This window comes from Panicum hallii, chromosome 7 (assembly GCF_002211085.1).
Source record: "Panicum hallii strain FIL2 chromosome 7, PHallii_v3.1, whole genome shotgun sequence".
Lineage (NCBI taxonomy): Eukaryota > Viridiplantae > Streptophyta > Magnoliopsida > Poales > Poaceae > Panicum > Panicum hallii.
The window spans coordinates 47,470,122-47,486,082 of NC_038048.1; the positions used below are offsets into that span (position 1 = coordinate 47,470,122).

Here is a 15,961-nt window from a genome sequence, read left to right on the forward strand (position 1 = left end):
CGTCGTTGGTTGCAGGCAGCCAGCCATCTTTTCCCTTGCTTGTACGGGCGGTCAGTCAGTTGAGTGAGTCTGTCCCGTCGCGCTCTCTCTGGGAGACTGGGATCGGATCGCGGCGTCCGCCTGCCTTTTCGCCCTGCCGCAGCTGGAATCTAGCGCCGATCCTCTGCTTCGTTTTTCTTCTTCTTCATTCCCATTCTCTCCTCGCTGTCGCGTGTCCTGACCTCCGGGGTACGATGTTTCCGCCCGGTTGTCCGTCAGTCCCCCGAGTTACCTGCCATCAAAATCAAATTGTTCGTTCTTTTTCTTCCGGTGACAAGCTAGGTAGCTGTGCGACCGAGATGCGAATTGTTTTTCTTTTTTTAAAAAAAAACGAAGATGCGAATTGTTGAAGAGGACCTTTGAGGAACACTACAGTACTGTTTCATATAACTAGTTCACCCATGGCCATGGGAGAGGAAGAAAATCCGAAAGCCAAGCGGTTGAAACTGAACCTTGAACAGCACATGAACGATACAGTAGCTGAAAAGGCACTGTCGACTCATCTTTCTCTGGATACCTGCAACTCGGTCACACGGATATGTAAATCCAGCAGGAAACGAAGCTGTGGCCGGTCTTTGGAGCAACGTAACCGCTGCAGGGAGGGATACAGCTTGGTGAGATGCAACCGTAAGCAATCAGCCGCAGGGACTTTGGCAAAGTCAAATCCTGACTATAGCCTAGCCCCAAACAGAAACAGGAATAGGAAAAGATTCTTGTTCACGAAATCACGAGAGGGCTAAAGCTGAACTGAACTGAGCTGCCATCTTCCCAGGATTTGAACTATTGAGTTCTCTGAACTACAATATTCATTAGCTGCAATACAAATTACGAATTACGATGAGAGGGAGGGAGGGAGGGAGTAATCCCCTCCCAGTGACAGTGAGTGTCCAAGTGCAACAAGACAAGGGTCGAGACAAACTAATTACTGAAACTGCCATGCTGTCCTGGACAGTCTTCACTGGTGCTCACTGCTACCATACCATCCCATTCGCATTCCTGTCGACGATTGACACAGCCATGTACGTGCCCAACACCATCGCTGTTACCAAATAAAACACATCTGAAAACTACTCTCAGTTGTCAGCTAATGATTCCTTCATCAAATCCTCAAAAAAAAAACTTTTCTTTGTGTGTGTGGCTAGCGTACATCTTTTTTTTTCTCTCGAACAATGGCTAGCGTACATTTTCATGGTCCAGTCCATGTCGAGGCAAGAAGAAGATTCAGAAATTGGAGGACCACAGGTGGTGCAAGAAAAGGAACAAGAGAAGAGAGGTCACCAAGACGTACCAGCAGTCAAAACCACACATTTCCGACGAATCAAACCAGAGAGGAACAAAATTTTAAAAGGGAAAAGATCTCGAGACAGGAGTCCCCAATAGCAGCAGGGAGCCCGATTAAATTAGTGCTAATACTTCCACCCCATTAGGCTAATCACGGTGGGGGTTTCATATCCCTATTTCCAAGAATGCTATATCAGCCTGGGGAATAAATGAAACACTATGCCTCAATGGAGAGTTTTATTTTATTGTTTCCAAAGCTAACCAGTGTAATTAAATGCTAGTTGATTTAGTGGTGTATAGGATCCCCCATAAAACAATAGCGGTCACAGTGATCGTTTCACGCCATTTACAGCGTCTTGGAAACGAGTTAGCAGAGTATCATTGGGATGAAACTGGTTCCTTCTCTTCCCTCATTAAATCAGTACCACATCATCAAAAATACTGATATGTTATGAGAATTAATGCTATGAAACTCGCCATAAAACCTCATTGTGATTAGCCTGAGCAGTCTTAAGAAAAGAGAGAGAGAGATGCTGATGCCCCCATTGTTACATAACATAATCCCTGATTATGCTCGCCTCGCCGCTGCCAATATTACATTACAAAACATTTTTAGACTAGTAGTGCGCGCACTAACTAGTCCGCCACCTTCCTCCTCCGCCGATCCTCTCTGTCACCGAGCCGCCATTTAATTCCTCGTCCTTCCTCGCGCTAGATCCTCCTCACACGACATTCTCTCTCTGCATCCTCTGCCGGCTTCCCTCTCGCTCTCTTCCTCCCCTGCCGCTGCCCCTGGCCCCGGCGGGCGTCTGCTGCTTCCCTTGCTCGCCTCGCCTCGGCTTCCTCCTCCTCTCTTTACTCCAACTGCTCCCACTCCCCAACCAACTCCACTCCCCCACTCCCATTTCTGCCCTTCATCCACATGTGCCCGTGCCGAGCGGCAGCGGCGGTGCCCAGCAGCGGCGCGCCACCCATGGCTCCGTGAACCCGTTCGCGGCCGCTCTCCTGGACTCTTCACTCGTCGTGATCAAGCTGGGGGTTAGCGATCTGGCACCACTAGCTTAGTGCCGTTGCTTAGGCTTCGACATGAGCGGGCGCTGGGCTGCGGCGGCGGCACCGCCGAGCCTCCTGCAGGTCCTCCTCGCCTTGCATTGCGGGGTCGTGTTCCTGCAATGCTCCGCCGCCTCCGCCATGAGCGGCGACGGTGAGTGCTGTTTCCTTCTCTTTTTTCCGTTCTTCATTTTCCACGGGGAATTCGTGCGGTTTCTGTTCGAATTCTTGCAGACTCAATTTGCTCCCCGTTGCCTCCATTTCTGGAAGATACGTTTCAGTTTCTTTCCTTTTCTCTTCTCCCTCCTGATTTCAAACGGCCCTTTAGTTTTTGCGTCCTGATCTGTTCACTTCAGAAATCCGTCCTTGCCAAATGCAACCGCATTACCGCCTGCGACAATTGATTCCAGTTCACTGCACCAGCTTCAATTTGCAAAGTCGAAAAATACTTTTTCATTTCGCACATACATTTTGTGATCTGCGAGCTCGCTTCTAACTGCTAAGCAGATTAGGATTTTAATTTTCCCCATTCTGGTCTCCTTATGCTCCTGCGAAATTCTCAATCTTTTCTCTCTGACGCGTGGATTTCATTGTGCCAGTGTCGGCGCTCATGGCATTCAAACGCGCAATCATCGAGGATCCTCACTCCGTGCTATCAGACTGGACTGATGCGGACGGCAACGCCTGCGACTGGCACGGCGTGATCTGCTCCGCGCCGCAGGGCTCCGTCATCTCACTGTAAGGAACTCCGCCGCTCTCCTAGATCTCACTCATGGTCTCTTGCTTCGTGCTCGGCACCCAGTTAGCAGCTGGCCAGTACCAACAACCTGCTATTTTTTGCTGGGTACTTAACTCGACAGGGGAAAAGGAGCTTTATTTGCTTAAGCTTCGAATCAGTAGGATTAGGTGTTCAAGTGAAGTCTTGCTTGGTACTTAACCACTGCCACTGGCCCGTCAGTGCATGTGCAAACAGCTCAAAAGATGCAGTGCGATTTGCCGGTTAGATGTTACTCGGTATTCAGTAGGTTTGGTTCACACTTCACGGGCACAGCCCAACAACATTTTGTACTTGCTTATCAGGTCAAAATCTTTTTCTAATGGATTTGCTGTCAATGACTTAGTGATGTGGACTTTGCATCTTTCAGGAAGCTATCAAACTCATCTCTCAAGGGATTCATTGCACCTGAACTTGGACGTCTTAATTTCTTGCAAGAGCTGTATGTTCCTTTTTTATGTCGTTTCAACTAGTTTTTATGAAGTTAGCTATACGGTTTTTAAAGTTGTCCCATTTTCCAAACAGTTATTTGGATCAAAACCTGTTCTTTGGTACAATTCCGAGACAAATTGGCTCGCTGAGGAACTTGAGAGTTCTGGATTTGAGTGTTAATCGGCTCACTGGCCCTGTCCCATCTGAGTTAGGCGAGTTGAGCAGCGTGAGCGTAATGTAAGGCATATCTGTCTTGTTTTTGCATTTGTTACTTTCTAGTTTGGCTTCATCTTTGATATCAGAACTAAAGGCTGCTGCTTCATTCATCTCATGTAGAAATTTCCATTCAAATGGGTTGACTGGGAAAATACCATCGGAGCTGGGAAAACTACAGAACCTCGTCGAGCTGAGGTTGGACAGGAATAGATTGAAGGGATCAATTCCGGGAAGCAATACTGGCAGTTTTTCTCCTACTTCAAATATCGGGTTGGTGACTTCTCCTAATTCCCCCTGTGCGTGGTGCTCCACACTGTAACAGAGATATCTATATTACATTTTAGAGAATTGCCAGAATAACAAATGCAGCTAGTTACAGTGCTGTTATTATACTCTATATTCATGGAATGCATACATGTATAGCCAAATTGAATTTTAATTTGCATCATCAAAATATTCATGATTCATGGGAAAACAAACAAAAGATATTAACTTCAGAGCAAATGAGCAATGTCCTGATATTGTGTTACTTTATCTGAATTAGTATTTGTTTGCTCCATCAGATCCACAGCTTACAATGGACTATGCCCTTCTCACCGATTATATGTTGGTGATTTCTCTTACAACTTTCTTGTTGGAAAAATTCCACCCTGCTTGAAATATCTACCAAGGTACTATTACGTGATATACTTGCTACTATTTCTGTATATCATTAAGTTTGTCCATTTACAAGGCCTTTCTGCAGGTCAAGTTTCCAAGGGAACTGCTTCCAGGATGAGTACTCTACCCAACAGCGAGCTTTGCAAATTTGTATAAGTATGTTTTTTTGTTTTCTACGACCCAGACGAATCACTATAAATTGATACATTTCAGCTACTTTTGTATGTTGTACCTGAGTGGAATGATTTAATCACTGAAATACTAAACATCTGTTGACACTATCCATGCTGTACCTTTAGATGTTTTCTTTTAGAGTTTTCTATCACTTTGTCATGCTAGGTATCATTTTTTTTTCCATGCACTTACGCCAGTCTTTTACTTTTTGCTGCCTGAGGAAGTGCAGCATGACCTATCAAATTGAAATTCAAGCAGCGAATGTGGATTGCAGCTGTATACTTTATAATTAACACTTTGTAGTCTCCCAAGATCACTTTTGAACTCCCACTGAACATGAATATACTCTTTTGGTGTAGGTGGTTCTACTGGCCAGCGAGGTGGCATAAATGGATCCAAACATCCTGTACATAAGCATGAAAGAATGCAGCAACCAACTTGGCTTCTTGTTTTAGAAATTGCAACTGGCATTCTTCTGGTTGTCTTTGTGATTACTGGTATTGTTACTGCTTCCAGAAGCTGCAAGCTGAAGCCTTCTATAAGAATATCCTCATGGAATCGATCGAAGAGTTGGAGCGATGAGATAACAGTGTTGATTGGTTAGTATTAAGTTCATTGCCCAAAAGAACAGTCAATGAATAAGTTAATATGTATTTGGTTGATGTATCCATGTTCTCTCCAGATTCTGATATGCTGAAAAGTTTACCAAAACTAAGTCGCCAGGAGCTTGAAGTAGCTTGTGAGGATTTTAGCAACATTATTGGCTCGTCTCCTGAGACAGTAGTCTACAAAGGAACCATGAAGGATGGGCCTGAAGTTTCTGTCATATCATTATGCGCCTTTGAAGGTCATTGGACTAGCCACCATGAACTCTTTTACCAAAACAAGGTAAGTTATGAACATTATGGGATACAACCACTTCCTTTCTTGGAAATTAAACGTATGATTTTTCAGGTTATTGATGTGGCAAGATTGAATCATGAGAACATAGCAAAGTTTCTAGGCTACTGTAGAGAGAGTGATCCATTCTCAAGGATGCTAGTCTTTGAGTACGCATCAAATGGGACCTTATTTGAACATCTACATTGTAAGCCGTTTGCTCTATTGTTTTGGTAGTTACCTGCAGCCTAAGCAATTCCCGTTTCATGTCTAATTGATTTTATTATGGACGTTTTTCTTTAGATGGAGAAGGAGCCCAGTTATCTTGGCTCAGGCGGATGAAAATAGCCATTGGGATCGCCCAGGGTCTAAGATACTTGCATACCGAGTTGCAGCCCCCATTTGCTATATCTGAGCTGAATTCGAATTCTGTGTACGTTACAGAAGATTTTACGCCAAAGGTATATTCTGCACATAAGCTGGTACATGCGTATTAATTGATTCAACCCCTAAAGACTACGTTCCTTTCTGCTCCTCAGAAAAAACATGATATCGTCTTCTGCATGTTTTTGCTTGTCTTACATTTAATAATTTTTAGTTATCCTATGTGTAAATACTCACCAACTTGGCGAAACAATAATTTTTCCTGTTCTGTGTCTCTTTGCAGCTGGTTGATTTCGAGTGCTGGAAAATGATGTTTTCGAAACATGAGAAGGCTCCGAGCCACTTCAATAGTAAAGGTTCTTTTCCTGGTCATGGGGATTCTGCGGAGGATAAACATGCAGATATCCAAGGCAACACATATGCTTTCGGGGTGATTTTACTGGAGATTATCAGTGGACGGCTTCCATACTGCAAGGATAAAGGATATTTGGTTGACTGGGTGAGCCAATCTATGTCCTTTATAGATCTATTTCCTGCACTGCTGATTTTACATAAAAAGCTAAGCAAGCCTGCTCCACAATCCTAATTTCGTACCACCATGAAGTAGACTGTCTGCAAAAGGAAGTTCAGAAGTATAAATGGGGGACTGCAGGTTGGAAAAACCATGGGTTCAGAAGCATTACGCTTAGTACTAACATATGTGAAGGCGGTCTATTGTTTTGGCTAACTGAAAGAGGCCATTCGGGGCAAGAAAAGTGTGCTCACATCTCACTGCGCGCTGATTCTGATTCTTTACGCAGGCTACCAAGTTCCTCCAGCAGCCCGAGGAGATCGGGAAGCTTGTCGACCCCGAGCTGAGCAACGTGAGGACGGAGGATCTCGCGGTCCTGTGCAGCGTGGTGAGCCGGTGCATCGACCCTGACCCTTCCAAGAGACCGTCGATGCAGATCATCACGGGCGTGCTGGAGAACGGGATCGACCTGTCGGCGGCCGCCATCCTCAAGGAGTCGTCGCTGGCGTGGGCCGAGCTCGCCCTGGCCTTGTGACATGCCTGCCTTTCCGCCCGTCACCCTGTAAATCCATCGTCGCGCACGCTAATATTAGCCGTGGTTGTCTGTCTGCTTGACGTATAGAGAGAGAGAGAGGACCTACCTTCCGCTGCGGCGGAGGAGCAGGAGCTGCTCAGGTTCGCGCAGGGCACTGATTTGTTTGTGACTGATGTAATACGATTTGTTATAGCTGATGGTGTGCGGGGGAGGCATTGCGAGTGTATCTGCGATGCTGTCGCCTGTCTGAATGAGAACTTGTGTGGCATCTCGGTTGCCCCCCGCCCCTATAGACTGAGTGATCATCAGGTATTCAGGTAGTGCTGCTGGTGCTGGCCTGCCCAGACCTGTGTGTTTGTGTTGGGTGGAACTTGCGTTGCGTAACTGTAGGAAGAATGTCGACCTTGTTTGTGAATGGCAATACTCTGTATTCTGCATAGCATAACTGAAGGAAGAATGTCAGTCGTAGCCAGTAGTAGATCCCATGGATCTTCACGCGTGTCCCCGCTTGGTGCGGAACAGAACAGCTTCAGAAACCTGACTGAAATCGACGGATGCTGGATCGATCGATCGATCTATCTATCTGAGAACTTTGATCGGATGCGGAACAGAACAGAACAGCTTCAGAAACTTTGATCAAGACAGCATCTGTATTGGATGCCGGTCGGTATTCGAGAAGCGCCGCTAGAGCATTCTGTCCGTCCGTTTCTGCGTTGTTCCATCGCCATCCGCATTTCGCAACGCCATTTGTTTCAATCCCGACGCCGCCACGAATATTCGCGGTAACGTCAAGGTCAGGGGCAGAGAGATGCCATGACGACATCCATCTCGATGCAATTTCCTCCTCTCGCGCCGCCATCGCAGGCACAGTCAAGAACCTACCAACCCTGGCGCCACGCAGCGCTCCGGAATCTACCACGCTACTCCAGGCTAACGGGTACACAACAGAGAGAACGACGAAGAGCCAACAACAGCAGATGAGAATCGCACGCACCGCGAGAATGTTTATTATTCTTGTAATTTGTCAATGCGGCAACGGCAGCTACTGGTGGTGGGTGGTGCCGGCAGGAGGAGGGTTTCACATTCAGGCGGCCTTGGCCGGCTGCACGAAGTGCTGCGCCACGATGCGCCGCTGGATCTTGCCCGTGGCCGTCTTGGGGAGCTCGCCGGTGATGAACACCTTCTTGGGCACCTTGAATGACGCCAGGTTCTTCCGGCAGTGCGCCACCACGTCGCCCTCCCCCAGCGCCGACCCCTCGCGCGGGATCACCGCGCAGTTGATCTCCTCGCCGTACTTGTCGTCGGGCACGCCGAACGACACCGCCTGCGCCACGCCGGGGTGGTCCAGCAGCACGGCGTCCACCTCGATGGGCGAGATCTTCTCGCCGCCGCGGTTGATCAGCTCCTTGATGCGCCCCACCAGGTGCACGTACCCCTCGTCGTCCACCACGCCGATGTCGCCCGTGTGGAACCACCCGAACCGGAACGCCGCCTCGTTCGCCTCCGGGTTGCCCTTGTACCCCGCCGTCACGTTGCCGCCGCGGATGCACACCTCGCCGGGCTTCCCGGCCGCCACCCGCGACCCCTCCTCATCCAGGATCGCCAGCTCCTGCCCCACGGGGCGGCCCACCGAGCCGGGCTTCCGCGCCCCGTCCTGCGGCAGCGGGTTCGACGTCATCAGGTGCGACGCCTCCGTCATGGCGTACGCCTCCAGCACCGGCGCGCCGAACGCCGCCTCCAGCTTCTCCAGGATCACCGGCGCCAGCGACGCGCTGCAGCTGCGGACGAACCGGAGCGCCGGGTAGGACGCCTCCGGCTTGGACGCGTGCCGGTCCAGGATGATCTGGTGGATGGTGGGCACGGCGGTGTACCAGGTGGCGCCCGACGCGCGCATGTCGGCCCAGAAGCTGGACGCCGAGAACCGCCCGGCGGCCGGGAGCGCCACGGACGCGCCGGAGGCCAGCGAGCTGAGGAGCCCGCACAGGAGGCCGTGCACGTGGAACAGCGGCAGCACCACCACGGTGGCGTCCGTCTCGGCGAGGCGGTACACGGAGCGGATGTTGCGGACGGACGCCGCCAGGTTGGCCTGCGTGAGCGGCACCCCCTTGGGCCGGCTCGTGGTGCCGGAGGTGTGCAGGAACAGGGCCACGTCGGACGGGTCGTTGTTGGTGTCCTCTTGGTGGGAGGAGTGGGAGCCGTTCCCGTTGGCGGCGGCGCAGCCCAGGCCGGCGAGGTGGACGGGGCCGGCGGCGTCCTTGAGGGTGGCTGCGGCGTGGACGAGGCCGAGCTTGGCGGCGGCGGCCTGCGCGGCGGGGTTGCCCTCGGCGTTGGTGATGAGGAGGCGGGACTCGGAGTCGGAGAGGTAGAACTCGAACTCGTCCTGGGTGTAGGCCGGGTTGAGCGGCGCCGCCACGGCGCGGGCGCGGATCACCGCCAGGAACATGATCACCAGCTGCACGCACCGGGTTGCTTGTTACTTGTTAGGGAATCAATCAATCAATCAATCGATCGAAAGGTTTGTTATTTGATGAATCAAAGGCAAAGGATGCTGCCGCTTGCCTCGATGGTGTTGGGGAAGGAGAGCGCGACGACGTGTCCCTGGCGGACCCCGGCGTCGGCGGCGAGGCGCGCGGCCGCGGCGTCGACGAGCGCGTCGAGGGCGGCGTGAGTGAGGTCGATCTTTCCCGGGACGGAGACGGCGCGGCGGGCCGGGAAGGCGGCGGCCGCCTTCTTGAGCAGCGCCGTGAGCGTGGGGGCGTCCGCCGCCATTGGAGAAGAGTCGCAGGGGAGAGCAGAGCAGAGGTGGTTCTGTTTGGGCGGTTGCTTGCTTGGCGCTTTTCTCGCGGACCCGTGGGCCGTGGGCGTGGCCTCCCGTATTTATACGGCCGGCGCGTGACCTGACACGGCGGGCGGGGCCCGCGGGCTGCCTGCCTCGTCACCGGCGGTTGGTGTCACATGTCTCGTCTTCTTCTGCCGGGAAGAAGGCATCGGAGGAGGTGGTTCCAGAAAACGGAACGGTTCCTCTGCGACTAACTTTACAGGGGTGGACCGTGCTTCAAATCAAACTTTGGGGGAAAAAAAAAGGGAGAAAAATCTCGTGTGCCATGGCCGCTTTTCAGCAGCACGACTGACATGTTTGTGCTTAAGGTGTGACTACCAGATGGAGTTGGATCCAGCTTTCGTATCTCGATGACGTGTCCGGATTACCTGGTGAGTGTGCTTAAGCTACTATGACTAGACTAGAGATGGTTTCAGGAAAGAAGACGAGGACGATTGTCTTCCCCATTTCCAGGAAACGACGGGAAAGAGCCCGGCCGGCACGACCGAGATAGTGGGCCCCCGCCCTAGGCAGACCGTAGACCGTAGACCGGACCGGACAAACCGACACGGACCGGGCCAACCAGCGCTCGGGCACGCGCAGAATAATTATTATGAAAAAGAAAATTCTGACAATCCAATGCAAATGGGTGCCACTGTTGTGATTAATTAATCTTAGTATCTGCGAATAAGCTAGGAAGGCCATGGCTCATTTGGGTGGCAGGCAGGAAGCACGGCGGAGCTGGAGGCCGACCGGTTGCTGTCCACGGCTAACTGCAAGTGAGCAATTGCAGAATTCAGGCGACCACGCACACGCACTAGCACTAGAAGGCGACGGCGCCCTCCCCCAGTTACACCCGCGGATCCGCCGGAGCAGGAGCAGCAGCAGCAGAGCATGCACCCGGCGGCCGGAGTGATTGCCTAGCAAGCCACACTCACTACATACTTCTTTGGAACGTTGCGGGGGCGGTTGGCATCCTAGATTATGAGATTTTTGGTACATTATGAGAAATTTGTGCGGAATGGATTTTACGGTCGCCGTGCTGCTGTACTGTACACGTCTCTCTGACCTGACGACGATCCATCCTTCCACGGTACGGCAGTGTACGTCTAAAATTAATAAGCTAGCTAGGTCAGGCGGCATCATGTGCGATCGGATCGGACGGCTCAACCGACATACGATACCCGATCAATTCCACTCGTGTATATAAAGTCGATGACGACACCCCAAGCGGCGGCCAACCAGAACACGCACTATGGCAGGCCTAACTAGCTCATATATATTATTACCCAGAGCCATCGTGTGCGACCATCTAAAGGCCGACGGGTGCGCGTGGCAGCACGACAGAGCTGGAGGCTGAGGTTTCGGAGGTAGGGCAGGAGGCGTGTTGCGTGGTGGACGCGGCGTGTTCGGACAGGCGGGAACCGGGGGCGACCTTGCCTAGGAGCTGTACCTGTCCAGCTAGTCCAAGTCTAAACCTGGTGCAGTGGCGTCACGTTCTTTAGCCCTTCAATTCCCTTTGCTGGCAAGGTGCATGCGTGTACTGTTTATATAAACTACTGTAGATGACGGCACTCGCTCCAAGCGGACGCAAGGCTCCATCACTGACTGTGACCTATCTTGCTCTTCTTCACGGAGAAATTGAGAAAAACGTCACGATATACTACGTGACAGCGGTGGCAAACCTTTTTTTTTTTGGACCCCCGCCACCCACGGACAAGCAAGTCACCGCACGCACTCACGTCACAGAGTAAAGTAACGGTGAAGAACCAGCTGCGCGCGCGAAAGCATCTTTCAAGTAGTTAGGGGAAAGCAATATCTTTGACGTACTTCATATATATTTGGCGTTAATTATTAGCCCAATATCTAGGCAAGTATCCATCAAGTTAACATTAAAAAAACTAGCAAATATGCACGTGCGTCGATACGAAAAATATATTAATTAATATGTGTGTATATATATAGTACGTGTCCGTCGACGACTTTAGTCTTTTTCCATTTTACAGCACTCGTCAAATGCTAATTCTAAATAGTTTTGACTTTAGTCATCAGAACTCCGATCGATTAACGGATAAGAAATTATTGTTTGTTTTAGCAGTAATAATAGAGTAGATGAAGGAGAATCGGCAGCGTACTCGCGATGGTGACATGACGGGCCGGCAATATATATCATAGAAATAAAGAAATGTCTTCGTTCCCCGTGTGCCCAACGAACGAAATCTAAATGAAAGCGGTTAGCTGCACACGTGGTCGCACGCAAGCAGTGGTGCATGCTCATCCATGTGGCATGTGGCCAAAAGAAAATACTAGTCCAATATACTCCGATCCAGGTGGCAGTGCAACTTGGCAGCTTCATGTATCATGATCGGAATTGGAGAACCGGGCCTAGCTAGGATAAGGCGGCTGATGCTATGTATTCTGCCTTTTGGCGTTTTGAAGGGGCGAATACATACATACGGAAATGACCCTAGCTTAGCGTGATGAACCACCCTAAAGCACATTCTTTTTGTTTATAAAGGAACCGGATACTTATATATAGATAGATGTTTTGGTGTAGCAACAACGAGAATATATATACATATATAGCTCCTCGCGGCTCGCGAAAAGATAATGGAGAATGGAATAGGGTAAGAGTGGAAGATGCGTAAAAAAGGAACCATGATTAGGGATATGCAAGCTATATATATTATATACATTTTGGGTCATGGATCGAATCAAAAGTTGATAAAATGAACTAGAATATCATTCGTAAATAATTTGAGAGGAGAAATAAACTAAAGTAGCATGCCATCGTAATTAATTAGCTGATCAAAAAAATACTATTGGTATCCACTTGCATCCTTAGTCATAAATCAAGGAAGCAAGAAAAATAATGGTCCCCGTTTGGCATGACTTCAGCTTCTCCTAAAACGGCTTCTGAAGCATATTTTTTGGTGAAGTAGGTTCTCTCATGAAGCTGAAGATGTTTTGAAAAACGCTCGGCGAAACAGCTTTTTCCCGTGAAAGCCGGTCAAAGCCACGTTTTGTGGCCTCATGAACAGCTTCACGACTGAAACCGGTCCAAAAGATACCCGTTTAGTATAGTTTTGAGCGAAGCTTTTCATGAAGCCATCTAAGGCTGGTGCCAATGGGGGCGGTACCGCCCCCCTATTGGCGTGGCGCAGGCGGGAGGCGGGCAAGTGGGAGAGAGAGGGCGGGATGGATCCCGCCGGGCGGGAGCGGGCGTTATCGCCCCGCTCTCGCCTGTGTTGGCGGGAGCGCGGGGGCGGGAGCGAGGCGGCGCGCTGGCGTCGGCGTGCGCGGGTGAGAGGGGGTGGGGCGGGAGTGACGTGGCGCGCTTCGATTGGCCCACGCGGACTATCCATTGAACTAGCTGTTATTTGACCGTTTGAACTCCAAAAAAATTAAAAAAATTTGCAAAAAATCCCAAATTTCATCCCCAACCCCCCTATAAATATCCCACCCGGTTTTCACTCCTTCCACACCCCATTTGAGCTCATTTCTCTCCTCTACAATCTGAAATCTCTTCCACCATGACCGGTTGGTCTCCAGATTTCCATACCTTTACCGATCTCTTGCAGTCCGACGGGTCATAAGCATCTCCCCAAGATGAGTCTTCTCCATGCGTCGTCGGTCCGATGTCAACTCTTCATCGCAACCTCGGGCAGTATTCCCCCTGCTGCACCTCCGGCTCCGGGGGCACCTCCACCGCCATATCATTATCCGTACGGTCCGTACTCATACCCACCACCTCCATATGCTCTACCACCAGGCACAAAAGGAGCAGGATTGAAGGTCCATACCCACCACCTTCGTACGCTCCACCTCCATATGCTCCACCTCCATACGCTCCACCTCCATATGGTCCATACCCACCACCTCCGCACGCGGCACCCACGGTTCCAAGCCCCGTCTCCGTTGAGTCTCAAAATGAAGGAGCGGGAGCGACCGAACCAAAGCATCGCTTGACCGGACGATTGCGAAGGAGGAAAAACTAGTAATTTAATTAGTGTTCATCTATTTAAATATCGTATTTTTTTTCAAATAACTAACAATATGTTCGGGCTAGGTACATGCTTGGGTTTATCACTCGAATGACTCTATCACCGGCAACAATCAGACCGGTTTGAGTTTTTGGCGCCAAATAGCAGAGACCTTCAACTCTACCGCGGAGCCGTCCCGTCGTCGCACCGCGAAGCAACTGAAGGATCATTGGAATGTGTACAACCGCGAGGTGACTCTGTTTAATGGATACTACATCCAAGAAGAAAGAGTACGTCAGAGTGGAGCAGATGATGCAATGGTCATGGAGGGGGCAATGGCGAGGTACGAGAACGACCCGAAAGTGACGACAACATTGAAGCGCCATCATTGGTGGAGAGCTGTTTGCCACGAACCCAAGTGGGCAGCGAAACATGGTCCTGGCAGTGGATCCGATGTGAGTAGCAAGAGAACCCGCCTCGGAGTTTTGGGTGCGTACAGCTCTGGCGGAACAGAAGACACCGAGGAGGATAATGAGACTCGTCCAATAGGCCGTGATAGGGCCAAGGCGGCTAGGCGGAAGGAGAAGGCTAAGGGGGAAGGAATCTTCATCAAGCAGTACGGTAGCAAGTAAAGCATTTGCAATGAAGAACATGTGGGGTGACTTAGTGAAGGCTAAACTATTCAAACAATGGAACATAATGAAGTCCCGATCAACCGCGGATATGGACGAAGCAGAAAAACGTATTCATTTCAAGGCCGTCAAGATGGTGGAAAAAAAGTTTGGACTAGACGAGGATTCAGAGGAGGATTAGAATTTTCTTTTAATTATTATATATTTTTACTATTTTTAATTGCGATGTAATTTTATTTTTTTAATTATGATGTAATCGGTAATTTTTTTAGTTGAATAAAATTAGTTTATTGAATTATTTTGCGTACGCGAACAAAAGAGAGTGAAATAATTAAATCTGGAAAAGAAAAGCTGACGTGGAGGAGAGAGGAGTGAGAGCTGGCACTATAGCCCGTGCATTGGAGGGGTAGGGTGAGAGTGGGGTGAGAGTGAGGGTGAGAGCTGACGTGGCGGGAAGTTACCCCCCACCACCGGAGTCAGCCTAACAAGCTACGCCAAAGGAGCCAAAGTGTCATTCGCATCCCAGGATAATTTTTGGTTTCCACTTTGATGAAAAGGCTGGCAGCAAGATGCATGCCACACGCGGGCCTAGTCCCGAGGAGGCCTCCAATGGACAAGACGGACGGTGGAAAAGAGGCCCATTATTAGCTTCCGCGTCGCGGCCCGTTATTAGTTTCCTCAGCCCGCGGTCCCATTCTGCGCAGTGGCAGATCCCCATGGAGAGAGTGGTTGGCCCAGAATAAACTTTTTGAGACCTGGAACAATTTTTATTGTACAACCAGAACAATTCTTCCACGTTTATAATAAAATTGTTCTAACATAACAAAAAATATTTTAGATATAAAATTATCCAACTACATATAGGTATAGTCTTTGTCTTAAATGTTTCGTCATAACAAATCTCCTTCAGGATGTGGGCCGGCCCAGCGGACCAAGCAGCCTCTTGTGCGATGCTCATGCAGGCAGTCACGCGCGTGGCTGTTATTAGCCCCTGTTGGTTGGGCGTGGAAGGTTAGGTTGGTTGGCACGGAAAAAAAAATGCGGTGCAGCTTCGGAGCCACACACGCTCCGTCGTTGCTACCGGACCCGTTGCGATTCCCAGACGCAGGTAGGCCTCCAGAGCCTAGATGCACACGCACGCACACCCATGACGGAGCGCAGCCGTCCCATGTGGTACGTATGCCGACGCCTGGGCGGACAGATAGCAATAAAACCCACGCGTTCACCTACCTGTACGCAAGCCAGGTCCCATCTGGCCGTCTTCTGATTTTTTTTTATATTAGTACTATTGTGCGTCGTCCAAGGAAAGGAATCGTCGAGATACGGTCACTCATCCCCATATTCAACGGAACAAACATTGATAGTGCAGTACAGATGGATATGATCAGATTTTGTTCTACCAGTTGCCTGCTAAAAGCATCTCCAATAGTTTTTCTAAAATCTACTTTTAAAATCATAATTTAGAAATTTATTTGAGTAAAATTTATTTTCTATATCCATATAATCTCCAACAGCTTTTCGTAGTTTTTACCTAGCGAGAAATTCAATTTTCTAACTAAAATCTCTATTCATGAAGATGTAACAAATCTTTT

At 49.8% G+C, this 15,961-nt stretch overlaps 2 protein-coding genes across 2 annotated transcripts; one reads left to right on the forward strand and one right to left on the reverse strand.

The window, feature by feature from the left end:
* The first annotated feature begins 1,969 nt into the window (after positions 1-1,969).
* LOC112899341 (probable LRR receptor-like serine/threonine-protein kinase At1g63430) lies at positions 1,970-7,373 on the forward strand. The gene is made up of 13 exons (XM_025967772.1): positions 1,970-2,524; positions 2,970-3,108; positions 3,516-3,587; positions 3,671-3,814; positions 3,914-4,063; positions 4,357-4,464; positions 4,539-4,609; positions 4,987-5,226; positions 5,310-5,515; positions 5,582-5,714; positions 5,810-5,967; positions 6,174-6,389; positions 6,691-7,373. Exons 1-13 carry the CDS (start codon positions 2,407-2,409, stop codon positions 6,934-6,936), a joined length of 2,001 nt encoding a protein of 666 aa, XP_025823557.1. The 5' UTR covers positions 1,970-2,406; the 3' UTR covers positions 6,937-7,373.
* A 539-nt stretch (positions 7,374-7,912) lies between these two features.
* Positions 7,913-9,802, reverse strand: LOC112899342 (oxalate--CoA ligase). The gene is made up of 2 exons (XM_025967774.1): positions 9,496-9,802; positions 7,913-9,388 (listed from the first exon to the last, which is right to left on the reverse strand). The coding sequence occupies exons 1-2, from the start codon at positions 9,703-9,705 to the stop codon at positions 8,021-8,023; spliced, it is 1,578 nt and encodes a 525-aa protein (XP_025823559.1). The 5' UTR covers positions 9,706-9,802; the 3' UTR covers positions 7,913-8,020.
* Between the last annotated feature and the right edge of the window lie 6,159 nt (positions 9,803-15,961).